The following is a 27,635-nucleotide window of genomic DNA, read 5'->3' on the forward strand; positions in this document are numbered from 1 at the left end:
TATTTCAATGCAGAAGATGGGAAAAATTATAAATGGAAAAGTCTTGGTCGTCTTCATTTAAAGGAAAGATTACCAGGGTAGAAATGGGTAAAAATGTGTAACTACTTATTACCAAGTCTCTGGTGTCTTCTCATCATTAAGCCACGTAAATACCTCCCTACTTTTCCACCAACTCCCAGGAGAATGCAGCCAAGGCTTTAGTACCAATTTCTTCAGGATTTTCCAAAAGTAGGTAACTGGGAGTACCCCCACTCCAGACCTGCCCCCTTAGAATTGGGCTGGAGCCCAAAGAGGCTCTACGATGAGTGTCCTGAGCAGCTTAGCAACAAGGCCACCCTGTCAAGGGTGGAGCCCGAGGCCCAGGCCTCGCCCACCTCAGATGGAAATACAAGTGAGAGAAGGGGAGTAGCACTCATTCCTCCTCCCCCTGTGGGAGCATCTGCCTCTTCACGGTCCCATCCCAGCCAGGGAGCAGAGGGCAGGTCACGGGCAGGGCTGTGGACACAGTGGAATGAGGCTCTGTTGAGCCACAGCAGGAATGACCTGAATCCCAAGTTCCAGCCCCAACAACTTGGGGGACTTGCTCTGGTCCTCTGGCCTCTCACCAGCAGAGGGTGCTGGCCGGGACTCCATTCAACCTCCAGGATGTGAAGTTGAAAGGAGAGGAGCCACCAATGACAGAAACTGGAGAACTGCTGCCACTGGATGGAGAGCGGCAGCCATGAGCAGAAGGCTCAGACCCTGCCCTCATCTGGAGAAGCTCCACCACTCTCAGAGAAGAAAAAGAACACTATGGCCTCCTTGACTTGAGCCCAAAGCAACTGGCACAGCACAAACTATAGTTAGCCAGTGGAAGGGAAGAGAGAGGATGTCTTACTTCTACAGCAAAGCAACCAGCAAACCTCCGATACGGGTCAGCCCCACAGCCGGGAGGTAAGAGCTGGGTGGGGGACCTAGGTTCGCGGCTGACCATTGCCAGGGCAAAGGGTGAAGTGAGACGGTCTGATGCACACACATTCCAGAAAGAGATACCAGGTGACCACAGGAGCATTCTTTTTTTAAAAAAGAAGAAAAATGAGCAAATATATACAAAATACTGTCAATCTCTCCTGGGCCAACAGAGCAGCCATCACAATGCATCTCCTGCTTCCTGAGCTTTCCTCCCGCCATCTGCAGCATGCTTCTGGCAGAGCCCAGCATGCTGGTCTCGGGGAACACATGCCACTACTCTGTGTGGCTCCTGTTCCAGTCACCACAGCTAGGCAGTGCGCCAAGCCCCCAGACAGTCTTTCCCTGAAGACTCCATGCACTGGCAAGGAGCCAGAAGTGGAGCATCTGCCTTCCTGCCTCATCTCTCCCAGCCCCCCAGGATAATACTGTTTCCGTGGGTATCCCTTGAGGAGGGTCCCATCAGAGTTTATGAGCCAGGAGGGTGGTCAGTTTGATCTTGCCATCCATGGAGGCAGTGAGGCAGGTCCCGCAGTCCATGGCTGTGCTCCAGTCCACGGTGACCACAGGGGCTCGGTGGCCACCCAGGCTCAAGCAGCTCTCCAGAACCTTCTCATCCCCGCCCAGCTGCAAGAGGACAGGAGAGAGTAGGAAGCATCAGTAGACACCACTCACAAACACAATCACTTTATCCACCAAATCTCCTCGAGCCTGGGGGCTGCCACCCCAATCTGAGGACGTGCCCAGGTACACATGCTCACCTTTTCATAAAGTCTCAGTTTAATTTCTTAGACCAGGAAATAACTTCATTATCCTGACTACAGTTATTCCATCTTAAGTGGAAAACAAGTCCCTGATACATGCTAAAAGTCAGAGAATTTTCTCTGCCGCCTCTAACCTGCTGTGGGCCAGTGCCCCCCGCACCACCCCAGTTGTTCTCTTCCAGCATCATTTATTGCTCCTGGCATTATATCACAGACTGTATCTGCTTCTTTGTTTTACGTTTGCTTCCCCCAGGGAACGCAAGCTGCATGAGGACAGGATCGTGGTCACCTCCCACAGTGTGGCCAGCCCGCAGCACCCAGGACAGCACTGAGGCAGGCAGACTGGCCATCAGTGTACAAGCTTCATGGCTCTCCTCCAGTCCACCTGCACCAGCCATCCAGAACTCTGCACAGGAGTGAAGAGTCGGTCAAAGGTGATAAGGAAGGGGAATCCAGGAGAGAGTGAATAACGATCAAGCCACCTACACATATCATCTATGAGCAAGAGGCAGGAAGTATTTGGCCTTTGTGGAGAAACATCTTTAGAAATCATAAATTGCTTATAGATTGTAAAACTGTGATCTGAAGTTCATTATATTCCTTAAGTAATTAGATCCCATTATTGGCATTTTAAAAATTATACAGAGGAAAATCCTTGAACCAATTAATTGGTTATATATTATTGGTTATAGAGCAAGTCTGACTACAAATCATATAAAGTGGTCAGGACAAATGACAAAGGCTGTATGATTAAAAGTAAAATACATATATATACACACAAAACATACATACAACGCACACATAACACACATAAAATCACATGGAGAGCGAAGTATAGCCTACCTGAAACTCAACTTTTAAATAATAAAATAAAATTAGGCTTGTAAACAGAAAGCTTTTTATAGTATCTCCCAATAGCAATTAGAAGAAATTATGGAGCTAACTTCTAAGGAGAGAACAAGAGCCACCCAAATCATCATCTGTGGAACAGAGGAGGCTACTGAAGGTAAACCCAGAGTTCCCGGAGCCACGATCCAGGTCAACAGGCCAGAAGGCTCCTTCCTTCCCACCTCGCACTCTCCCTTTCCCCCTCACTCCACCCATGCAACCCCGCTCACCTCTGCCCCTGTGGGGCCCCAAGGCCTGCCTTCCTCCCCACCCTCCCAACTTCTCTTCCTCCTTCAAAGTCCTCACATCCAGAGACTGGCCCCCAGGGGTCTTCCCTGAGGACACAGTCCCCCAGCTTCCTTCACTCAGAACCCTTAACCATGCACCATCGCCAGTGCTGGTGCTTGTGCATCTCTTTCTAAATGTCAGCCCAGGATCACAGGATCACACTTCCCCCTCCTGTGTGCATGGCCAATACCTGCACACAAGTGCTGCTCAAAGCATGTGCTGTCCACTGCCTGCCCAGCTACGGCCGTGAGAGCACCGATAGCCCCCGAGCAGAGAACATTCCACCTTGTGACTCTTTATACCTACAGATGAAACATCACCATCAGGCAAAGAGCTACCCTGAGGCTAAGAAGTGAATTCACGTGGTACCAGAAACACGTGCTTAGGCTCCAACACAAATCTTCAGCGCGAGTCTATTTGATAATACTAGTAAAACAGAAGATATTTGTAATTTCATACAATTATATGAAAAAGCACATGAGCCAGAGAAGCTCTGACATGAGAATTCAAACAAGTATATAATCTGAGGAACAAAACATCATTGGTTTGACAAATCACACCCCCAAATTTCTGTCTCAGCCATGGATTGTAGTGTCCTTGACCCACAGGACCTCTAATAAAATAATAAATCTATATCAGATTAGAGTAACTAAAATAGACCACCTCCAAACCAACACACTTCTCCCTCTTTCTTAATGTTTCTATACAGTCATGTGCTACATAATGTTTGAGTCAACAAGGGACCATATATATGACAACAGTCCCATGAGATTAGTACCATGTAGCCTATGTGTGTAATAGGCTATACCGTCTGGGTTTGTGTTAGTACACTCTGTGATGTTCACACAATGACAAAATCGCCTAATGATGCATTTCTCAGAATGAATCCCCGCCGTTAAGTGACACATAACTGTAATAAGTATTATTCCCAAAGAACAGAGGCAGAAAAGGGACAGAATCTTGTCAAAAGATAGCTAATGGATGAGCAGAGAGGACAGGCGTGTCATTCTCTGCTCCCACTCCTGCCTGTTCTCCCGGAGCTGAGAATCACCCCCTGCCTGGCCTTAGCAAGGAGGCTCCAGGTGCTGTCCATCCTGGGTCAAAGGCTTCTGCACGGTCACGTGGGGCAGAGACAGGGATGGGGATGAAAGCCCATGCTCAGCCCAGCCCAGACCTCCAGGGAGAAACCTCCCTGCCCACCAAAATACCCTGCCAGGTACCTTGTAGATGATGCCTCCTGTGGCAGAACACGTCAGCATGTAATTTCCCTCTGAGTCAAAAGCGAAGAGTCGGCCCCGGGGGACCTGAACCTGCTTGTAGCCGCTGTAACCAGACAGCACAAAGGGACCCGTGGCATCTGCAGGGAGCCCGTACTCAGACACCTTCAGGCCGCTCTTGTGGATGTCCCACTGGATGAACTGCAACCACAAAGCACATCCAGAATGTTCTCTCAGCAGGGGCTGGCCACAGCCCACCAGGACCCAGGCCTGGGAGGAGGAGTGGGGACAGACCCCGGAGCAGAGGTGATGGGCCTACAGGCCACCAGGAAAGGTGGTAGGATGACTCCCCAGTCTGATCTCTTCCCAACACAATTTAAGCAATGTTTTTAGTGAAGAAAATCTAGAAAAAGAATCAGCAACCTCACATTAAAGTCTGAACTTTCTCTCTGGCCTGATCCCAGGAAGGGACAAAGATAGGCAACTTCCTTTGCATGGATTCCTCGTCTCTCAAGCAGGGAGAACACTTCACATGACCATTATCGTGGTTGTTGTTATTACTATTATCATCATTATTCTTAGGGTCAGAACCCAACTAGATCTTTCTGACTTAGGAACAAAGTGGAAAGGACAAAATCCTAATATATTTCCAGTTTCTCAGTAGCGCAATCAATTGAATATGAGTGATGTAGCTAAAAACTTAGCTTCACGCACTGTAGTGTATATAATCCTTCAGCTACCAGGTGGACAGGCTACCTGGCTGTGACCCTCTCTTAATTGAGAATCTTACCCAAATAAATAGGAAGTCAAGCTTTAATTTAAAAATCCTTTCCCATAGTTTTCAAATGAAAAATTTATTTCTTAATTACTGTTTTCAATGGATAACACAGGTAGATAGTATAAAATCCAAAAGGTTCAGGAGAGTATACAGGAAAAGTAAGTCTTTCTTCCACACCAGTTACCTTTCTAAGGATCCTAACGTATCTTTCCAGAAAATCTACAAGGGGGCACTTAGTTTTACCTTTTCCCCCAGCTTCCTTTTTACAATTCTTGACTCTGCTCAGGCCTATGCAGCTATCCCTGGCAAACTTGACACATCCATGCTGTGACCACCCAACAACCAAGCTCACGGCAGCACAACCTGGCCCCAAATCCGGACTCCACCACTCCATCTACAGTGGGATGAGTCACTTTGCTACAACAAGGAGGAAGGACGTGGGTACTCCTCTTTCATAAGAATGGCCAATGCACACTGAACTCATTTAAATCTTACAAAGATCCCCTCAGATTGGTCACTTTTATTATCCCTGTTTTACAGACAACAAAACAGGGTAGAGAGAGGCTCAAGGTCAGAGCTAGTAAAAGCTATGGTCAGGATTTAAACCCAGCCCATCATGCTATTCTGGTGCGCTCTGGAATCTCAGATGCCTGAGCCAGAGGGAGGGAAGTTCCTGATCCAGACCCTGCTCACCCACCTTCCCGTCCTCGCCGATGCTGTACACGGTGTTCTCGTCGTAGCTGAACTCCACGGAGTAGACCTCCCCACAGTGGGCCCTCCAGCTCATCGCGCACTCGTGCTGCTGCATATCTGAGGCAACAGACGCCACTAAGATTCCCGCCCGGGCCCTGGGGAGGCATCTGCCCATGACAGGAGGCACCTGCCGAAGAGGCCAGGCTGCCCCTGAGCCTCACAAGCAGCTTCTTTCCCTAGGTCATAAGTAAGGTTCAGCAATCCCTGGGCAGAGCCCGTATGTCTAGGAGGACACACAAGTCCTTCCTAGGAGGCCTCTGTAACTGCCTACCAGGGCACCCTGGGGATCTGTTAAAGACACAGTCACTAGTCCCATCCCAGACTCTCCGACTCTGGGTCTCCTGGGACAGGCGCAGCATGAACATATTTAAACAGCACGCCAGATGATTCCAGTGCACACTGTTGTAATGCTTTTATGTTATAATCAACTAGCCGCATCAAGAGGACAGGACAGCATTACTCTCATGTGTCCTCTTGTCCTCTTGGATCTCACTTAGGCCTGAGGACTCAGATGGAACAGCTCAAGACAGATGGGCTGCTAAGCTCCACCCCTCCTGCGTCCACTGAAACTGACCACGTGCAAGGTGATTACAGAGGGTGTTCTGGAAACAGCAGACCCTGACCAAAGTTAATCTCTATTATGAGCATCTTGAATCGGGTTTGCCAGCCTATAGTCCAGCGGGAAAAACCCAACTCTCTTCCCTGGGCCATTTAAGGAGGGGACCAGGATTGCCATGAGCACACTTGCTTACCAAACAGCCGGATGACGCCGTCAGCCGCCCCTGTGACCAGCAAGTTCCCATTGTGATTGAAGGCTGTGCAGTTGATAGCAATGGGCTCTGGATCCAGGGAGAACTGGAGCTAGCAAAAAACATAAAAATAAAAAATAAATGCAAAAATGTAATGGAATAATAAACCAAAATTCAAGATAGTTCTCTCTGATAGGCGGAAGGAGACCCAAATTGGGGAGGGGCACAGAGGGGATAAAAACTATTGGTAATCTTTCACTTTTAAACTGTCGTGGTATATAGGTGCTCATTTTATGGTTTTTCTTCTCATTATACCATATACCTATAATTTCAATCTTCTTTTGTAAGTATTCCATATTTAATCAAAAATTTTAAAATAACAAGTAAACAGAAATTACAAATCATGGTAAGTGCCTTGAGGAAAACAGAAAGATTAAGAAAGACCTAATAAAACTGGGTTGTATACAGGAAAGCTTCTAAGAGATGCGGGAGGACAGATGTCTGCCAGACAGAGTGGGCTAAGAACCCTCTGGAGAGGGGACAGCATGCAGGAAGGGCCTGCGGTGCAGGACGAGAAGGGGAGGAAGTACCAGGAGGCTGGAGTGTGGGGAGGAGTGGACCATGCAGGGCCTGAGGGAATGCGGATGAGAAACCTGGCAGAGCAGGAAGAATGACGTGCTGCACTGTCTGCCTACCCCTGGTGGGGGGTGGGGTGGGGAGCATAGGGTGTGGTGGCCACAGTAGGAGGTCCTGCAGCTGTCCGCTGAGGGGCGCTAGAGAGCAGGTCTAGGGTGTGTCCCTGGAAGTGCACAGATGTGGTCAGACTGGAAACACATCTTGGGGGTGGAACTGACAACGTTTGCTCATGGATTGATTGTTCAGGGTGAGGGAGAAGGACGGGCCCAGAAAGGCACAGTTTCTCAGTGGGACGCATTTGCCAAGATGAGGAAAACTAGCGGAGGAACAGGCACAGTGGGGTGCGGGGGTCAAGAATTTGGATGTGGCCCTGATGGGCTAGAGACACCTGTGAGACTTCCGGATGGGAATTTACACCATTTCTAGCTACCGGCAGATGCAGTGAGGGGCAAACCGAACACTCAGAACACAGCCCACCTGTAAGACAGGGACCCTTCAAGTGTCCAGCAACATCAGGAAACAATCTGTTCAACTTAAGGCCACACCACTTCTGAGCACCAAAACTAACTTTAATAAGAAACATCACTGCCTTTTAAAGAAGTGACTTTAAACATCATTTAATCTCCCTAGGCCTTCGGGTCACAGCTGCAAGCATCTACTGTTCTGGGCGGGAACAGGTGCTCAGCTCCTGAGGAAGGTGGGCCACGTGGCCCCATGAGCAAGCTTTCACACGGCTGTCACTTCTCAAGAATACGCATGTGTCCTCACTACTTCTAGCTGCTGCTATAATTTTTAAGCAATTCTAAGTTAACAGGGAGTCAGAAGGAGACTCCAGTTGTCTCCTAAAAAATCAACCATTTGAACGCACGATATTAAGTGAAAGAAGCCAATCTGAAAAGGCTGTGTGATTCCAACTAGATGATATTCTGGAAGAAGCAAGACTATGGAGACAGTACAAAGATCCGCAGCTGCCAGGGGTAGGCAGGAGGAGGGATGAAGAGGTGAAGCACAGAGGATTATTAGGGCAGTGAAAATTCGCTGTATGATATTATCATGGGGGATACGTGTCATTACACATTTGTCCAAACCCACAGAATGTTCAAAGCAAGAGTGAACCCTAATGTAAACTGCGGACTTTGGGTCACTATGACAAGTCAGTGCAGATGCATCAAGTGTAACAAACGTATCACACTCCGGTGGGTTGTGCACAGTGGGGGAGGCTGTGCACATGAAGGCGCAGGGCCTACCCGGGAAATCTCTGTGCTTTCCTCTCAGTTTTGCTGTGAACTTAAAACTGCTCAAAAATAAATGAAGTCTTTACAGATAAACAAAAATTAAATTAAAATTTTTTTAAAGAGCCACAAGGGCCCTCTAATAGGCTGTGTGTGACTTCTCAGTTTGTGGCACAATTGTGAATGACTTAAGTTGCTAGCAATCTGCCCAAACGGGGTATTACTCCTTTTCAACACTTCAACTCTCAAATTTCCTGACAAATCAAAACCTGAGGAGACCAAAGCAAAGAGAGTGAAAAGACTCAGAAGTAGAGTCTGGGAGGGTGACAGCCCCAGGGAGACCCCAGGGGCAGGGCCCGTACCTGCTGCTTCATGGTTTTCGTGTCCCACAGCAGCAGCTTGCCAGGAACCTGGTTAGTGCCCTTGCTGCCGATGTCTGGGACCAAGAAGTCCCCCTGAGAAGTGAGGCTCGGAGCCGCAGCCGAACAGACGAAAGAGGCCCCACTGGGGCTGCACGCGAGAGATAGGATTCTGCAACACACATGGGGCTGGTCAGCACTGCGCCGGCCACAGAGGAAAGATGAGCTATGCCTCTGAGGCTGGGCCCTGCTACAGGAGACGGGGTAAGAGGCTCAGCAAAGGACCAGGCCCACAGGGCACAGTGAGTGGGGGGCGGCCAACAGCTCACCTGGGCATATCATCGTGGATAGTGATTTCACAGAGATTCTTCTTGGCTTCCGTGTCATAAAGGCGCACTGTCCCCACGCCACTGCCCAGCAAGAGCTGGAATGAGAAAGGGTGGGAGGTGTGAAGAAAAGCCCAGGGTCAGGCTGGTCAGGCAGGACCACTGTGGGCCAGGCCCCCTCCTGTGAGGGACCAGTCTGGGCAGGCTGCAGGGGTGAGGCCCTGGCACTTCTCCAGGTAGATCAGTGAAATCTGGCTAAAAAGGACCTCCTTGAAATCTAATAAAGACATGAGAGCTGATCTTGAACACAAGCAGAATCACAAAAGGAATCTGGATGGCAGAGAGGCATCAGCTCAGATGTGCAGTAGTGGGAATGTTCTAGCTGACTAAAGAAGACCCTCTGCTCTGCCCTCCTTTTCTTTCCGTTTGAAATCCCAGCTGTTCCAGACCTTCCCTCTCGCTCCTGACCTCCCCACCACCTCCCTAGGTCCCGGCCCTGGTGCTCCCCGGGCCTGGGTCACTGCCCCGTGTGCGTGTTCTGGAAACAGCTCCAGCTTGGGCCTGTGGAGGCCTCTAGAAAAAGCAGAAGCAGCTCTCCTTGCCTTCAGGAATTTGTGATTTAATGGTGAAAAGCTTCAAAGGTAATAACGAGTACCGCCAGAAGAAAGCACCAGAGGCAGGTCTGGGGGTGTTCCCAGGAGCGTCACCCACGTTATGACCTCGGCATTCACTGGGCAAATCACACTGGTGTGGGGAAGCTCCTGCAGATAATTCCTGCAGCTGTCAGAAATTATGAAAAAACAAGGTTTTCACTTGGGGGGCCAGTTATGATCCCCTCAAAATGAACACAACGAAAGAAAAAAACTATAAATCAACTTTGCCTGCTTAACTACAGATCCTATCGCAAATATTAAAGTCCAGAAGGAGGAAGACTCTCCTAACACGACTGCGTTAGACCTGTAACGAGACAGGACACCACCCACAGCTGAAGCTGCTTCCCTCGGGGCTGGCACAGCGAGAGGTCTCAGCAGCAGGTGGGAGCCGCTGAGAATGTTTGTGGTGAGTTGTTAGAAACGTGGACAGACGACAGGAGCTAATGGGGGAGAACAGGAAGGTAGCGGGTCCCTCCCAGGGCAGACAGAGAGGGGACCAGACCACCACAGGTAGGAAGATGGCCTGTGCCGTCTGACCGGAGAGCTTTCTCCAGGCCCCACCGCAGTCTAATTTCAATTCTTGTGAGTCCAGTACCCTCCCTGTCGCCCCCAGACAGAAGCCTGCTGGGACAGTCTTGGATGTGTGGTCCCCAAACTCCCAATGAGAGAGAGAAGGGAGGCAGCCTGACTTGGCTGCTTCAACTCAGCCTGTAGTGCCAGAGCCGACGGTGGAGAGCCCTGGGGAATTCGTCACTTAGACCACAGAGCGAGCACGAGGCAAGACGTTACTCACCAGCCTGTCCCGCTTGGTGGCCCACTCTAGAGAGAGCAGCGGCGACTTGGAGATGGAGGACGCTTTGGTCTGCATGATGGGATTGAAGGACCACACCTTGATGACCCCGTCTACGTCTAAGCTGGCGACCCTCCTCCCCGAGCAGTCCACTCTAAGGCCAAAGAAAGAGGGAAGCTGGTAGCATCCTTGCCTCAGTCGGCCACCTCCTCAGCTAACGTCCAGGTGATGGCTGTTCTGAATCGCCAATTGCCTACACACCAAGGATGGGCATGGACGATTTCCAGAAATATTCACTCACTCATTTGTCCAAGAACTACCTATGAAGCAGCCACTGTCTGCCGAGCCCTGTGGGTAACCCTGGGGACAGGACAGTGGGCAAGATGCCCCCGGCCCCGCGCTCAGCACTCGCAGGCTCTGGAGACTGAGAGCCTCCAGCCTCACAGCTCCGGAGCCCATCAGGGCTGTCAAAGCAAGGAACCCACTGACCCTCTGTCCACCCCAGGAGGGTCTGTTCATGAAAGGCCAGGTTTTTACCATGTAAAATATTTACCATGTCAAATATTTACCTGAAAGTACCCACATAAAGCAAATTAAAGTTGAGTGAGTCTGAGAGGGTTAAAATAAGAGGTCACTTGTTCCTAAAGCTCAGACTCCCATGGTTAGAAAGGATGGAGAGGTTAACCAGGCCAACAGCAGCTCTGAGCAGGACCCCCGATGACAGCTGCCGTGCCCTCCTCTGACTGTTCAGGGGTGACCACGGTCCTTCTGGGACCATCCCACCATCTGTACCTCTGTTCTCCCCCATACTCCTGCCTGTCACACCTTCACAGGCACAGCCCGAAAAGACCAGCCCCTACCCCGGTCAGTGTACTCCCTGGTGGGCTCGCCCTGGCTGGAACCCACCTGCAGTGCATGATGGAGGAGTGGTGCTCTCCGTACTCCTCCTGGCCCAGCACAATGAATGGCTGCTCGGGGCGGACCCCTCCGCCATCAGGGCCTGCTGTGGAGGCCCGTGTCAGCGTCTCTGCCGCCTCCACGTGGAGCTCTGGGCAGGGTTCACCCTCTGGGCCACTGGCTTCAGGCTTCTTCTCTGCACACTGTGCCAAACAAAGTGGGACAAGTCACTGTGACAGGTCTGCGTTGGGCCCAGTCATTCGCCTCCTCCAGGGACACACGATGGGATATCCAGAATGCCTGGCCGCAGTGCTCTGAGGGAGGTCTCAGTGGTCTCAGAGCCTAGAGGAGAGCTCTGAACTGCTAGAGCAGCGCCCACTCACCCCCGGAGAGGCAGGGGCCTGCTTCGCCAATGGCCCCTTTCTAGAGACCCTGCACCTCACATATGCCCTGCTAAGGGAGGAGGGGTCACCGGCGCCCCTCCCTGTCAGGGCTGATGGGGCTCAGGATACACAGTGCCTACACAGGCCAATTACAACAGAAGCCACTTAGTGAGTGCCTACTGTGTGTCCCATGCCGTGTGAGTATGAGTGATTCTCTCACTTAATCCTCCCCAAAACCATCTGAGATCCCCTCATTAATGCCATTGTACAACCGTGGAAACTAAGACGGAAAGCTGCAGAAGGTCAGTAACCTGCCCAAGGTCACGAGCTGCAAGGGGTAGGATGTGGATGTGAAGCCGGGTCAATCAGAGGTAAGCCCGGCCCTCACGAGTACTCCACCATGCCAACCAGCACCTCCTCCTGGGAGGGGGTGACTGAGAGGCTGAGGCCACGGGCCAGGCATAAACATGGCCACCCAAGGACAGCAGCGGAGCAGAGCAAGGCCAGACGCCAGAGGGCACCCCTCATACCCTGCCGCCCCGGGGTCCGCAGCTGCCCTCGTCTCCGCCTCCTGGTGCACTAAGTGGTGGCTGCCACATCACTATCTGCTCACCCAGACATAACCCAGACCGGTGCATCAGCCAACCTCCGCGACCCTGTGGCTCCTGATGCTCCTCTGGGTCACAGGAAGAGCAGTTCTATGGTAAAAAAATAACAGAGCACAGAGACCTCGGAGCTCAGAAAGGAGCCTTATGGGAGGGGCTGAGCTCAGGTGCATCTTTAATCCTGCAGGGCCTGCCAGAACAGAAGGATCTGAGATGGGAGCGTCAGGGTCTATTACCATCAAACCAGAACCACTACAGGGCTGGGCAGGGGCAGAAATGCCTTTAAAATAGGCAAGTAGCCCCAATTAGGAGATAAATGGTCAACAAGGTGGCACAGACAAGAGACACAGGCAGTAAATCCCTTGGGCTTATTGTCTTCAATCCAGAGCATCTGATACAATGGAGGCAGCTTATCCTACCAGGAAGAGCAGACCCTGAGCCATGTTCAGCAGCAAGGGGAGGCTCAGGGGCAGCATGGCAAGGGCCTGGGTCGCCGTACGACATTGTGTGGGCACATGGCCTTCAGGGCCGCCACTTTAGCAGATGGGCCTCAGGCGGTGCAGGAAGACAGGCTCCTGTGATCAAGCAAGTCTTGGGGATTCTGGGTTAAACCAAGGGAAACAGGTCTTTCTCTGCCGAGGCTGAGAGCGTGCGGCATGCTGCTATTAATATGCACAGTTAACTTCGGGGGAGGACGCTGTATGCAAGGGGTCCCAAACCAATTCAATCACAGAACTCATCTTGTGGGAACATTTTCAGTTGGCATCTTATGGCCCCTACTTAGGGAAATGCTATTTTGGGAAAAGGGACCACAGAGGAGCCATGCAAAATATGAGGAAAACAGCCAAAGCGCAGGCAATTAGACCCAGTTAGGCAAAACCACACTCTACACAGCAGCAGAAAACAAGAGAGAGGAGAGCAGGTCCTGCGCGCTCCCCCATTTCCCACAGCCCTCCATAGTAGCCATATGCTGTCCCTGCGGCAGGCATGAGAGGCCAAACCATACCTGCAGAGTCAGAGAGAGCAGCTCCTTCCTCTCCTTGCCGTGATCCTGCAGGCGCCGCTGCCGGTGCTGCGACCAGCTGGACTCCCCGGTGGCCAGCCCACTGAAGAGGCTCTTCCCGTCCTTGGGCCCACACGCCGGCTCCTTCCCCTTAGCGGTCTAGAGGGAGAGACAGTAGGCTGGGAAGTCTCTTCCCATTTGTGCCCAGGCCATGACACCGGGCCAGGAGGGAGCAGGAGCCCGGGGGTAGCGTCTCCACCCACAGCTCCTGGGTAAGGGTCCCCTGGCTGTGCTGAGCAGGGAGTTAAAACGTTACCATCTCAACTGGTGGGCAAGGGCAAGAGCGAAATACGAGCAGTCTGGACCCCTCCTCTCCTCTCTCTAGTTCCTATCACAAGAGGACAGATCACCAGCACCCTTCAGCCTGCCACAGCTGTCACCTGGAGGTAGATAGACATCTATCTCCTTCATCTGATCGGAACAATTCCCTTTAGTTACGGGGCAGGAGAACAGCACTTACTAAGTGATGAGCATGAGGCAGGTCAGGCCCTACGCTTGGTGTTAGAAACATTATCAACTGTATGTTTGGGCAATACAAAGAAATATATATTTATGCAACATACAATCTAGAGGGAAAAAGGAACACAAGACCCTCTCTTGTTTTGGGCCGAGTGTATGACTAAGCCAGCTGATGTAACAAATATTGAGGTATTTGGAAATGATCACTAGGCAACCAGAAATTCTTAACAGAAATTATTGAAAATTCAAGGACCTTTGAGCAAGACAAACTAGACAGGAAAGAAACTGGCATCTTCTGGCTCCTTTTCCTAACAAGAGTGATAAGGTCAACCAAGGTTATAGCAAATGTATTCAATAACCCCCACTCTGCCCCCATGGAGAGAAGATTCTTAATCTAGAGGCTTCTTAACAGGAGCTGTCACCTAAGCACCTTTCCAGATTCTCTGGCTGGCCTTTTTCCAACCTTATTCCACAAACTGTGATGGTCAACATTGCCTCCCCTACCCTTCGTTTTATAGTCTTAGCAAAGGGATATGATGCAAACAGCCACTGAAGTTTGGGACCAACCTCCTCACAAGCAGTCTCTACACAAGACCTTAGTCAAGAGAATAAACTCACCACAGTCTGCTTGTTGCTTTCTCGTTCTTTTACTTGTTATTTTTTTGTTAACACTAAACAACTCAAAATGATTAACATAGATTCCTTGGGACCTTGGAGCCATGTAAACAGTTAAGAAAGAAAATTTTAAAGGACGATCAGTTTACCTGGAGCCTAACTATGGCTGACCTACAGGATATTTGTTATTTTTGTTTTTCTGACCAAGGCAACCTCCAGTGGTATCTACTTATGCTTGTAACAGATGTTTCTTCTAGAGAGGGTATTTCATTCTCTGAATTCTGGCTTATTTTGGGAGAAGTAGGGTTCTTGGTCAAGCCAAAAGAAATAACCTAAGAAGAAAACCAACAACAACAATAATGATAATAGCACCAAAATATATTACGCATTGAATGTTTACCATCTGCAAGGTACCATCCCAAGAACATCAAAAACATTCCCTTAAAGAGGAAGACATGTGATGTTGAATAGAAAAGATAAGAAGAAATGTCATAATCCTGAAGCTAAATAACATAACTAAGACAAGGCCCTCTCTTTGTGCTTCTGGCCATTCTTCAGAGGTATCCCATGGGCCATGGAACACTGAACAGGTTCCAGAGTTTCAGAAACTGGAAGACTTCTCTTACCTTCCCAGAAGCAAGAGGTGGGCAAGACAACTGATAACAGAGAGGTCTTGAGGTAACCATGGCGTCCCTCACATGGTCCCCAGAGGGGCCGTGCTCACTCCCTGGGATGTCACCAAAGGGTGCCAGCCCTCGTTACATAAATCCATTGAGTCCTCCCCATATCTACTGATCCAGAGGGCAAATTAGACTAAAGAATTCCACAGAGGTAGCTAAATGTATATCAGACAAAACAGACTTTAAGCCAAAGACTGTAATAAGAGACAAAGAAGGTCATTATATAATGATAAAGGGGTCAATCCAACCAGAGGATATAACATCTGGAAATATTTATGCACCTGAAACAGGAGCACCTAGATATATAAAGGAAACATGAACAGATCTGAAGAGAGAAACAGGCAGCAATACAACAAGAATTAGGGACTTAATACCCCACTTTCAACAATGGAGAGATCATCCAGACAGAAAATCAATAAGGAAACATTGGACTTAAACTACACATCAGATCAGATAGACTTAATGAACATTTACAGCACAGTCCATCCAGAAGCAGCAGGATACACATTCTTCTCAAGTGTACATGGAACATTCTTCAGGACATATCATATGTTAGGCCACAAAACAGTCTTAATAAATTTAAGAAGACTGAAATCATATCAAGCATCACAGTGGAATAAAACTAGAAATCAATTGCAAGAAGAAAACTAAAAAATTCACAAATATGTGGAGATTAAACAACATGCTTCTCAACAACCAATGGGTCAAAGAAGAAACCAAAAAGTACCTTGAGACAAATGAAAATGGAAACACAACATACCATAACTTATGGGATGCAGCAAAAGCAGTTCCAAGAGGGAAGTTCACAGCAATAAATAACTACATTAAGAAGAAACAAAGATCTCAAATAAATAATCTTCTCAAGGAAAAAGAACAACAAACAAGGCCCAAGGTCAGCAGAAGGAAGGAAACAACAAAGATCAGACTAGAAATTAATGAAATAGAGACTAAAAAGACAATAAAAATGATGAAATTAAAAGCTGTTTTTTTAAAAAGATAAAAAAATAGACAAACCTTTAGCTAGACTTACCAAGAAAAAGAGAGGACTCAAATAAATAAAATTAGAAATAAAGAATTCTAAAACATGTCTCAAAAAGCTCTAACATTTTGATAGAAAGGACAGGAGAACTGGTGGTAAGGGTCACCTTTTCCTAACCTAAAAGACAGCTATGGGAACTCCACAGCTAGCTACGTAAACAGTGCTAAGGAGAAGGAAAATCAGTTTCCTGGGTTGACAGCTGTTTTCCAAACTAGCAGGATCATGGCAAGTGAGGAAGTGTCAGAAATCCTGAAACAACTATCATGCAGGTTTGACAGTTTTATTAACCTGACCAATATCTTTAAACTGGATATTTGAGAAGAAAAGGGAAAAGAACCCATATAATACTGCATTCATGCCCCGGGAAAACACACAGACCACAGGGGTATCCTGCCTGGGACCAAAGTTGGGGAATGCTAGAGGGGAGACAGGCACCTTGTGGCACTCTCTTCTTTCCTGACTCACCCACTACACCTGATAAATGGTGTCTTTCTCTTTTCAACACTTGGTGTTAAGAGTGCTCAATTCAACTGGCCCATATTCATGGACCAGGGAGGTTTAGGATGGACTTCAAATTCCTCTAGCTGACACAAAAGCCACTTGTTACACTTCCCCAGCAAGCTGGGGAAATACAACAATAAGAAGTACAAAGGGTGTGATTCCCCCTAAGGCAAGAGAGCAAGGAAGTTGTCCAGTGCATCACCAGGCTGGGGACTGGACTATACTCCAAAATGAAAATTCAAACAGGCATTAACAAAGGGCACTGCAATAAATTAAGAAGAACTACTTTTATGACAGGGTAGTTTGCACCACGAGAGCTACAGACCCATCAGAGCCTGCTTAAAGAGAGCTTCTCCTCAAACTGCATCTCAGTTATTTACTAAAGAAGGGTGAACACCACCAAACAATAATAATGCAGCTGTCCACACAAGACTTTAAGAAGCAGGTTAAGGGAAACTTGTGTCTAGTTACAAAAGTACATAACTTAAACAAACGTTTACTGTGACATAACCGGAAATTGAGTGTTTTACTTTAAGAGTAAACCTCATAAAAATCTTAACTACTGGATTCATATAACATTCCAACTGTCCAGATTACATTCTGTCATATTCTATCGTAACCTACCTGTCTCCTACCGCTCAGCAGAGATATCTGAACCTATGCTGTATCATTTGACCTTCTTGCTTCTCACTCTGGACAAGGATATAAATTAATTTTCAGTGGCCTGAAGACGGCTTGCCAGGCAGTCATCCAAATGGGGCAGAGAACAAGTCCCAGTAATTTGGTCTCACCTGAAGCAAAATAAGGCCACCCAGAAGGCAGGTCCTCATAACACTGAAATTACAAAATGAAAGATGCGGAAGAGGGCTCCCTTTTCCCCCATTCTGCTAAGATCCATGGAAACAGCCTCAAGGGCAGCTGTTCTTACCGCTGAGGTCTCAGTAGCTGTGAGGTAATTTGATACTAATAAGAGTTACAAATACAGAAGTTTGTGGACACTTTGCTTTCTTTACATTACAGCCAATTAGAGGTTATCTCTATAATAACATAATTCCCACTTGTAGTCCCATAGCTTACTGAGTTGGGGTGGAAGGGACGGAATCACAGCTGGAGGGAAGGAGTAAAACTGCAGGCTGGGTGCGCCTGCTGTTGAGGTGCCCACAGGGCTAGTATCATAGAGATGGCAGGAAAGCTTGGGAAGTGTGGTTTTACAGTTACTTCCATTTGTGTTTTAAATTTTGCCTCCAGATTCGTATTGAAAGCATGGAGAGTATATCACCACATATTTTGCCATCATAATGCTATGAACATTTCAGTAATCATGACAACAGTTATGCTGACCTATCACAAGTGGGCAAAATGCTGATGTGACTGAAATTTACAATGCTATATGTAAATAATATTTAACATAGGAAAGCCTAAACATTTCACATATTGCTAATTTAGTCACACAGCTTTTGTGTTTTTGTTTGCTTATTCATTAATAGTAAAAAAAAAAAAAAAAAAGACGGAGCTCTGGCATGGTATTAGTGAGAAAAAGACTATGTGCTTAATATGCACTAATAAGCAATGTGGCTTATTAAAAAACCAATGTCATCTTCTACTGAGTTAAAAGCTACCCATCATTACAATCATAGGAAGTGATGAGACCACTAACTGCACTTCGTATTGTAAGAGAGCATCTCATACTGTACACTCAAATGTGGCATCAATTGTAATAGGGAAATTAAAAAATTAGAATGTCCTCTCAGAGGAGGGGGACCAGGATGGTGAGGGGTCTAGAAATCACACCACATGGGTAAACAGTTGAAGGGAGATAGAGGAATGACCAGAGTGCTTAGCACAGAAAAGACAGGAAGGGATGTCCTAACAAGAAGCCTTATTCTATGTAGCTCCAGGGCAAAGCTAAGATCAGTGAGTAACAGATAGAGAGGTTTCTACAAAGAGCTTCTAACAGGCAAACCACTCCACACTGACAAGCAGTGAGTTTGGCACCACAGAAAGCAATCAAGCAGAGTGTGCTCCTCTACTCAATAGGAGGGTGGACCAGAAAAGGTACTCCATCTCTAAATTCTGTGACTTTCTTGAACCTCAAATAAACTAGTTATTTTTAGAATTGAAACATCAATGCTAAGTCCAATTAATAAATCAATGAAATGCAAGTGACTCAATCATCGGATTTTTCAGATGGTAGACATCTATGATCTCCATTCAGGAAACGGAAAGAAGTGTGCTCCGTTAACATATCACATAGTGACCCAAGCTTTGTTTGAATTTATTTTAGAGGCAAGGTAAGGAAGGTTTGCTGCAAATTACACACTCTTACCCCCATCTCTTGAACATGAACTGCACAAAAAATTCCCAGTCCCATTTCAACCTCATCATATGACACTTAATTCCTGAACACGCAAAGAGCAAGGCCCGAGGCTTAACCCCAGAGAAGCTGTCTCTGTTTCCTTTCAAGTTAATAAAACTGAATTTCATAATTTTATGCACATTTCAAGGGACCAAACACTCCAGACATCATCTATTACACTTATAAAAGATTAAAGGGTGAGAGACATCTGCAAAGCAAACAGTAAGACTTACTCGGCCACATTCCACAGGACTGGAATTCTAATCTTAAGGTTTGAACTTCAGAAAAACAGTCGTAGGAATAACCGTGGTTGATTTTTGATTGCCTCAAACAAACCTCACGGATGCTAAGGTTGTAGTCATTGGGCAGAGTTGGCACTTTTGGTCTTGGAACTGACTCGGGTACCAAGTAAGCCAGTACCTTCACAGATACAACACCAACTACTAAATGTATTGACTCCTTATAATCTGCCAGGCACTGCATATCCCAAGGGCTATTCTATCAGCTGAAGTAACTCTCCCTGCAGCGAGTAAATACTATTATCATCCCAAATAAATTGGGGTGAATTTAAGCAATCTGAGCCAGGGTGATAAATACGGAGCCAGAGCTGAAAGCACAGTTGCCTGACTCCAGAGCCCAGGCTCTTTCTTCTCCAGCGTCCTGCTCAGCGCCTGCACTTCACCAACAATACTGAACCCAAGTGCTGTGCAAAAGGCCCGCCTTCCCGATGGCAGCCTGTGGTGGACCCCTACCTCCCTGAGGCAGCAAGCTGCCCCAAACTGCTGTGTCACCTGCAACTGTTCTCAAGCCAAGGGTGGCAGGAGAGGAAGGGAGACACTATGATGACTTACTTTATCTGTAACTAATAAAAAAATATATGAAGAGAGAAAGGGTCCCTACCCAAGCAATAAAGAGTAACTCTGGATCATTAAACTTTCCCTCTGGCAGGCATTTCTGAAAGCAATGAATTCTGACCATAGGAATTTCATAGGAAAACTAGTCCGTGGGACCCTCAGCTGTTTTGGATGTAGGCTGACATAAAAGAAATTCTCTTGCAAGAATCTCTTGCAAGCTTCTACAAAAGTGAAAGTCCTTTGCAGAATCAGTAAATACCAACTTGTAAAAGAAATACATTGATTCAGAAGTAACTCTAATTTACTCTTTATCTACAAACTACTTAATATCACCAGAAATTCAAAATTCCAGAATTGCTTGAATTCACGCTTGAGTCACCAAATCACAGTCATAAGCCCTCATGAGTTCAGAGAAAATTCATGAGAAAAGGGAAGGGACCTCCACAGCACACTTCCTCTCACTGCCATCCAGCCGTCACCCGCAGAGTGTCGCAGGCCTTCGAGAGCCGGCACAGGAGCATAGGCGATGGTCAGAGTGGCAGCGGGCTGGGTGAGGAGGGAAGTCCCTTTGGGTTAGACCTGGGTCCGAGATCTGGCACTACCCTTGGTCAGCACACGTGCATCTGCCTACCACCTCATTAGCTGGCGGCAACACCTGCCATTCTAGCCGGAGGTGAGGATGTGGGGGTGGGTAGAGAATGCATTAAGTGGATTTCCCTCCTTATTCTCTCAGTTCCTGCACTATATTCTTATCCTGCCGAATCATCACTTGTCTGTGAAGGGAAAGCAGGAAAGGAGGAAGAAAGGGAAGGAGTCATGAATTTAGGATCTCATCAGCATACCAAAGAAACCCGGCCTAAGGGGTGGGCAGACAAGTCTGCACTTGACCAGTAGGTCTGGAAGTGCAATCAGATGTCAGAGGCCTCTGGCAAGAGTGAGAAAGGCAGGGCTTGCACTTACCTGACTGCTGGAGGACTCTTTCTTGGCCAAGCTCTGAGCCTGAGGGGGGCCCTGGGCAGGTAACAACCTTGAGGGGCTCTTCTTACTCTGAGGCAGCAGTGAAGACAGGAAGCCCACACGAGGCGACTGGGACAGGGCAGCGCTCCTCTGGCTGCACATCATGGCTCTGGTCAAGCAGACACACCAGCAGGTCACAGGGCTGGGGGGGCCGCGGGAAGCTTAGCTAGGGACTGGGCTGTGGACAGTGCCAGTGACCAGGGCCTTAGCTGGGTCCACACGCCCAGGCTGTAAGGCGGCATTATCCTTGGTACCGTTTCTTGTACAGAAGGGAGCTGGCAGCCTATCTGGCACAATGGTGAAGCCTGTGGCTCTTCTTTGAGGGCTGTGGGAAAGCTCAGGGCTGCACTGTCCAATAGCCACTGACCACATGTACTGCTGAAATGTGGTTAGTACAAATCCAGATGTGCTGGAGGTGTAAAATACACTGGAATTCAAGACTTAGAATGAAAAAAAGTATAAAAATTAATATTTTGTTTATATTCCTTCCATGTTGAAATAATATTTTGGTTATATCGGGCTAAATAAAATATATCACTAAAATTAGCTTCACCTGTTTCTTTAATTTTTTTAACATAACTACTAACAATGTTTAAATTACATTTTGGCTTGCATTTTATTTCCACCGGGCGGCACTAGCTCAGAAACCAGCGCAGTTTCACCTGGAGCAGCACTTGGCCATAGGTAGGCCTGGAGTCTGCCTGCCTGGGTTTGCACCCTGACCCACAATCACTAACTGTGACCTGTCTATGCCTCTGTTTCTTCAACTGTTACTTTGATTATCATCACCTGGATCTTTAACCGGCTCTTTCTTACAGTCACTCAAATACCTCTCTCCCAATCCGCCTACCTCTTCAAAGCCTGATAGGAGCACGCTTCTACCGCGGAACGCATCCAACCTGGGGTTGTCATCTTTTCATCCATGAGGTGCTCCTTTCAATGCACCGAAACTTCCCAAGGCTTTACGACAGGGGTTATTTATCCAGGCTGTGCACATCTGGATGCACAGGCCCCTGGCAGAGCTGTGCAGCTCCCCCTCCCTGGGCAGGCTCAGAGGCTGGGAGTGGGGAATGACTCCTTGGGAACCTTCCTCAGAAAGCTCAGACAAGAACAGTGAGTGCCAGGAGGAGGGTCTTGGCGAGGTGCTCCCCAGGGGAGAACACAGGGGACAGGGGAGTGGAGGGGACATGGCCCCCCGAGTGGCAAGGTGCAGTGCACACTCACAGTTCCGAGTCTCCCAGGCGGTCCATGTTGGAGACATAAGGAGGCAATTTGTGTTGAACTGGGGCCTCTTCCTCTTCTGGCTGTTGCTCCTCTTTCTTCAGTCGGTGGATTTCCGCTTGCAGTGCAAAAAGCTACGTGGGGGTGGTGGCTAGTTAGAAGGTGACCTTGCCTAATCTTCCCTCCCCAGGTGAAGATCAGGCACATCAACATCCAAAACCCACCCTCCTCACTGGCTCAAAAGGCCACTGGCCCTTGGCCTCAGTGCCTGTGTCCCTCTCTGCTCACCGTGGACTGGAAAAATGGGCAAGTGGCCACTGTTACCTGACTCTAGGGAGGTGAGAAACCTAAAAACCATTCGATACACAAAACCCATTTTTTTTTTTGGTGAGGAAGACTTGCCCTAAGCTAACATCCACTGCCAATCTTCCTCTTTTTTTCTTTTTTTGCTTGAGGAAGATTAGCCCTGAGCTAACATTTATGCCAATCTTCGTCTATTTTTTACATGTGGGATGCCTCCACAGCATGGTTGATGAGCAGAGTAGGTCTGTCCCAGGATCCGAACCTGTGAACCCAGGCCACCAAAGCAGAGCATGCAGAACTTTAACCACTCAGTCATGTGGCTGGCCCGCCACTTTTTTTCCTTTTTATCATTTGACTTATTTCCCTTTTATCATCTGACTTGCTTCTTCCTGAATTCGCTGAGAAAAACAGCTCTGCCCAATCCCCCTTTAATCTTTGGAATCTACACAATCAAACTTTGGAACTCTCCCAGAAAAAATGTTTTAAATGAAGCTCAGCATTTTTGACCTTTTGCCTGAAGAAAACTACATACACACACCCAAAACCCAAAAATCTTAAACTCTAAAACGTAAACAACTTATAATTCTCCTTTTTTTGAAAATCTTCCTTTTTCTGAAGATATCTTAATTTCAAGGACAGAAAAATGATCCTCAGGCAAAATGTAAAAGCAAACGTGGGTCTCCTGGCTCTGCCATTTTACCAGACTAGAGAAACACAGAGCTGAGCAGAACAGCTATATCTGGGTTGTAAACAATACAGACGTGGAAAAGGACTCGGGTTACAAAATAGACACGAAAACAGGTTAGTCGTAAGGCATGAGCACATACAGTCTTTTCCTCTTCGAAGTTCATTACTGTTTCTATGCTGTTCATGCTACACACAGGACTTAAAATATGAACCTCGCTTCTGGTTTTCAGAGACTCTTACAGCCCCCGAATCCCCAACACTGACTCCCTGGTGAGACACGCTCCTCTGACATCAGTGCTTTCCAGTACTGATCAGCCCTCCGCTGCCGCTACCCTATCTCACACACGAGAAGCAGAAGCACTTCCCAAGCAGCAAGATTGTTCAGAACAAACCTTCTGGCGCAGAACTTCATTTTCTTCTTGAACCTGGCTGGTCCTCTGGCATTCCGCGTCGAAGTTCAGGATCACGGGGACTGGTGCACAAGGTTAAAGAGTAAGCCTGCCTGTGAAACGATTAAAAGTCCTTCCCAAACTCCTGACACAGCAGCCACGTCCTTGAACACGAGACGCGGGGAAGAGAGAACAGACTCGGTGCTGTGGGCTCTTCACGGCTTTACGAAAAGTCTCTCCCCCGATGCTGGGCCTGGCCTGATTTCATTTAGACAGACTCACAGGAACATGACAATCTGCCCAGCCAGCCCACAGAGAGGACATAAATCCAAACCTGAGTGGTTTTTGCCAAATACCAGCAGTAAAGAGCCAGGATACAGTGGGCTTCACAGCCAGTTTACTAAGCTTTAGCCACATTCGGCTAAAAGAGAGCTCGGCAGCCAGTGGCTCTGCAGGCAGACGGCCAGCTGCTCTATCAGTTGGGCAGGAGGGCTGGCCACACGCCACCCCATGAACATCCACATTCTGGGTCAGGGTGTCCGTCTCTCCCAAACATCTCAGACAGCTTCAGTCAGGAGGGGCACACAGCAGGCAGGGCCTCAGTGCTGGGGAAGAGACTGTGGCTGGAATGAGCGTGGCCTGGTTTGCAGGGCACTGTCTTCTACTGATAAGATCTGGAGTGACATTTCCAATTTCCCTAGAGGGCCCACATGGTCATGCCATAACCACCTCTGGGCTGAGGCCCCTGCTAGTTTCAACTGAAAGCCCTCAGCACGAAGAGCAGCAGGGAGAGAAAAAAGACAAACTTGGAACGAGTGGGTGGAATCCACACTCACCCACAACACGAAAGGAGAATGCCCTTCTTACCACCCGCAGAAGAAGGTCCTCCCAGAGGCCAAACAGCCTCCGGCGGCGGGCCGGCGGGCCTCCACACGCCCAATTTATCAGTGACTCACCAGGCAGCCCCATTCAAACCAGACTCCCTTCTCCTCCCCTAGACTTCTAGCCTAGAGCACGAGCAACAGAGGATGCCCCTGGCCTTGGCCTCGGGATCGCAGGCTTTCCAGCACAAAATGGTAAATACGGCAGGCTGTAAATTACTTACGTTCTCTCTCTCTCAAATATCCACACATATATTCTTAAAGCTGCTCTGTTTTCTGGAAAGTTGAGGAACACTGAGGTCACTGTCACATGGTGGTAGTTCCAGCCCAAGAAGTGTTCTTACCTGCTACCTAACCCCAACAAAGGCAAGCGATCTCCCCCAGGGCACAGGCCACTCCCAGAGAGGGTGCTCTGGAGGCTGGCAGTTTCACTAAAAGCAGCTGCCTACCAACCCGTGTCAGCTCTAGGTGAGGGCTCCTCTCAGAAGCCAGCACTAACACCCCACTGCCATGACAGTCTCATCCCTGTGCACAGCGTCAGCTCTGAGACATATGATTCCCTGGCCGACTGATGAAAATAACCACAATCTGTGCAGCCCCTCACACAATCCTTGGGCATTTTGTAGAGAAATGACAGCATTAAGAGCAGCGGCCACTGATCACACTGTCTAGATGCCTCAGACTGGGCCCAGAGCCCCAGGCAGCTGAAAGGATATGCATGCACTGAAACAGGACACTCAGGAAGTTGTGCAGGGACACAATGAAGGTGTCAGCCCACTGTCGAGAGAAGTAGGTGGCAAAGGTGGGGTTGGTGTCTGGGGATGGCAGGAAGGGCAGGACAAACCAATCCTTCCACTCGGCCTGGTTCTGGAGCTCCGTGGCCTGCTTTGCAAAGAACTCCTGAGCCTTGTCATTTCTGTTTGTCTGCCAAGACAGAGGAGGGAGCAAGGAGGGGGAAGAGACAGAAGTCCAGAGGTAAGATTCTTCATCACTGCACAACACAGAGCCTTCGGATACCAGCCTACTAGGTAAGTGGCCAAACATGATCTACAAATTTATAAAATAAAGGAAATCACCACTCTTTTCTCAAGTTCCTTGTAATTTCAAAGAAGCTGGTTTAAACAGAAGCCCTGATGATAAATTCCATCCTAAAAATTAATTCCTAGTTGATTTTCAAATAACCTAAGTAACTTATTCCCCCAGGTCTGCTATAACCTTTATTACTCAAACTTTAACCCAGCTACTTATGTTCTTTGAAACACCACCCAGGCTTACGTGCTTAAAACAAGAGGGGAATCAGGAAAGAGGAGGACAAGTCAGATGATCTACAGATGAGAAGGAAAAACACAGGAAAACAGCCAAAAATAACTTGCACTGTGACTGTTTCACCTTTTCCCAGAGTAACATACCGAGTCTTCCCTAGGGGTTAAAAGAAAATCTATTTCTGGATCAAAGAACTCTCTCCACAAGGGATCCCTGTACCAACAGGCACCTGGATTGTGTAGACAAGATAAAAGCGGAACAGGCTGGTTTTCAGCTTGTTGATGGTGGGTCTATATATATCCTCCAAGCGGCTGAAGAGCCGACGCTCCAGGTAGCTCCAATAATCCCGAAGAGCAGCCAAGTCATACACCTGCATTAACTGCTGCAGCTGGTCCACAATCTTGTCCACCTGGTGAGAGAAAGAAGGATGGAGAAGGTGAAGGACAGAACAGAATTGTCCCCTCACTCCACAGAGTTAATATGGCTTTTTCCTTTTGCTGTGGCTTCCAGATGTTGGTTTTTTTTTTAAAGTTAGCAATCCATAAAACTTTCAAAACAGTAATGGCTTTTAGGTTATTTTCTGATGTTAGATATGTGGTTTGACTCTCTAACATTGTGGAAATTTCAGGTGTCAAAGTGCTCTGGCCCAGAAAGCAAGGGATCTGGGTTCAGGTCTTGGATCTGCCTGACTTACTCATCCAACTTGGCAAAGTCACTTCATCTCTCTGGTCTCAGTTGCCTATGACTTCAACAAGTGAAAATACAGAGAGTGAGACAGTCTCCATGGTCCTCCTCCTAGCTCTGCCGGGCCAGGATTCCACGGCTCACAGTGAGATGACTCCTTCAAGTCATCAATGCACCACCAAAGCCCTGACCACTGCTCAGTGTGTCAGCCAAAGAAGTCACCTCCTTGTGAGGAACAATCACACCAGAACATAGTCTGGAAGAGGTTTTGGATACCAATACCAATCCAACATGCCCATGTTAAAGATCAGGACGCTGAGGCCTGGACAGCTGAAATGATGTGCTTTTGCCACTAAGCAGACACTAGCTTCGGGAAGACAAGAACCCAGATCTCCTTACTCCTCTCCAATGCTCTTGCTGATGGCTCACTGTCTCTCTCAATTCACCTGCCAACACCAACTGAAGTTAGCAAACAAATCACACACACACAAATTCCAAGAGCTTCTCAGCAGAAAATCATGTCTGAGCAGAGGAAGTATAACGTTTTAAAATGTTCAATAAAAGCTTCCTCAACTGCCGAAGAACACTGCCAAGGAGTCAGTGACACAGCCATTTTACACAAACACCACGGATACTTGAACCCTGCTAACACTGGGCTGCAGAGGCCTTTGCTCCCAGTGCCTTCGGAAGCTAACTTTGGAATACTTCTGTTGCCAAAACTCAACCAGGTACCCAACCTTAGCTCCTAAAACCTCCTGGCCATCCTGGCCCACGACAGGCCAGCAGCTGCTGGGAGGCTGGGATGGAGAACGGAGCCCTGGACCAGGAGTCAGGGCACCTGGGCTCTAGCCTAGGCGATGCTCCTGACTCGCTGGGCAACTTCAGGTAGGTCACGTGACCTCTCAGGGCCTCAGTTCCTCATCTGTCAAGTGAGGCCCTGACGCGCCAAAGTCTACGGTCCCCCCGGCGCGGTGACAGCGCCGCTCCCGCCCCGGAGGGCAGCGCTGGGGGACAGCCCGCTCCGGGATCCCTCGGGGTCGCCTCTGCCCGCGCCGCGCCCGCCGGCCCCTCACCCGGAACCCCTTCTCCTTGTCCGCCTTGATCTCGGCGTCCAACTGCCGCAGGGTGTGCGTGAAGCCGCGGAAGAGCAAGTATTCGCGGACCAGCTCGTCAGTGCGCTCTACGGCCTCCGCCATCGCTGCGCCAGAGCGGGGAGGAGCCGCGGCGGGCCAGGACCGGGGGGCGGGGCCTGGGCCTCGGGGGGCGGGGCGGGGCGCGGGCGCCGAGGACGTCACGCCGCGGCCGGCCTACCAGCACACACGCCCCGCGCGCCGCGCGCCTGAGGCCCCGCCCCGGC

At 48.6% G+C, this 27,635-nt stretch overlaps 2 protein-coding genes across 6 annotated transcripts in view; one reads left to right on the plus strand and one right to left on the minus strand.

The window, feature by feature from the left end:
* Nucleotides 1–1,029: 1,029 nt before the first annotated feature.
* On the minus strand, nucleotides 1,030–27,543 carry WDR91 (WD repeat domain 91). 5 transcript variants are annotated; one of them, XM_070265860.1, is made up of 16 exons: nucleotides 27,352–27,499; nucleotides 25,824–26,003; nucleotides 24,556–25,255; nucleotides 23,829–24,055; nucleotides 23,454–23,533; nucleotides 22,075–22,205; nucleotides 20,794–20,959; nucleotides 13,273–13,428; nucleotides 11,288–11,481; nucleotides 10,385–10,535; nucleotides 8,942–9,036; nucleotides 8,616–8,784; nucleotides 6,389–6,497; nucleotides 5,581–5,693; nucleotides 4,109–4,306; nucleotides 1,030–1,575 (listed from the first exon to the last, which is right to left on the minus strand). In XM_070265860.1, exons 6-16 carry the CDS (start codon nucleotides 22,098–22,100, stop codon nucleotides 1,411–1,413), a joined length of 1,542 nt encoding a protein of 513 aa, XP_070121961.1. In that variant the 5' UTR covers nucleotides 22,101–22,205; nucleotides 23,454–23,533; nucleotides 23,829–24,055; nucleotides 24,556–25,255; nucleotides 25,824–26,003; nucleotides 27,352–27,499; the 3' UTR covers nucleotides 1,030–1,410. The 5 variants fall into 5 exon arrangements, 4 of the variants coding, with proteins under 4 accessions (XP_070121961.1, XP_023495498.2, XP_070121960.1 ...); XM_023639730.2 differs by lacking the exon at nucleotides 23,829–24,055 and having other exon boundaries at nucleotides 23,454–23,536; nucleotides 25,048–25,255; nucleotides 27,352–27,543; XM_070265859.1 differs by having other exon boundaries at nucleotides 23,829–25,255; nucleotides 27,352–27,522.
* The window catches only part of STRA8 (stimulated by retinoic acid 8), a 42,307-nt gene continuing 39,916 nt past the window's right edge, over nucleotides 25,245–27,635 (plus strand). The window contains exon 1 of the mRNA XM_070265861.1: nucleotides 25,245–25,359. The gene's annotated coding sequence lies outside the window, so the exon portion shown is untranslated. The remainder of the gene's footprint in view (nucleotides 25,360–27,635) is intronic.

Source organism: Equus caballus, chromosome 4 (assembly GCF_041296265.1).
Source record: "Equus caballus isolate H_3958 breed thoroughbred chromosome 4, TB-T2T, whole genome shotgun sequence".
Taxonomy (NCBI): Eukaryota; Metazoa; Chordata; class Mammalia; order Perissodactyla; family Equidae; genus Equus; species Equus caballus.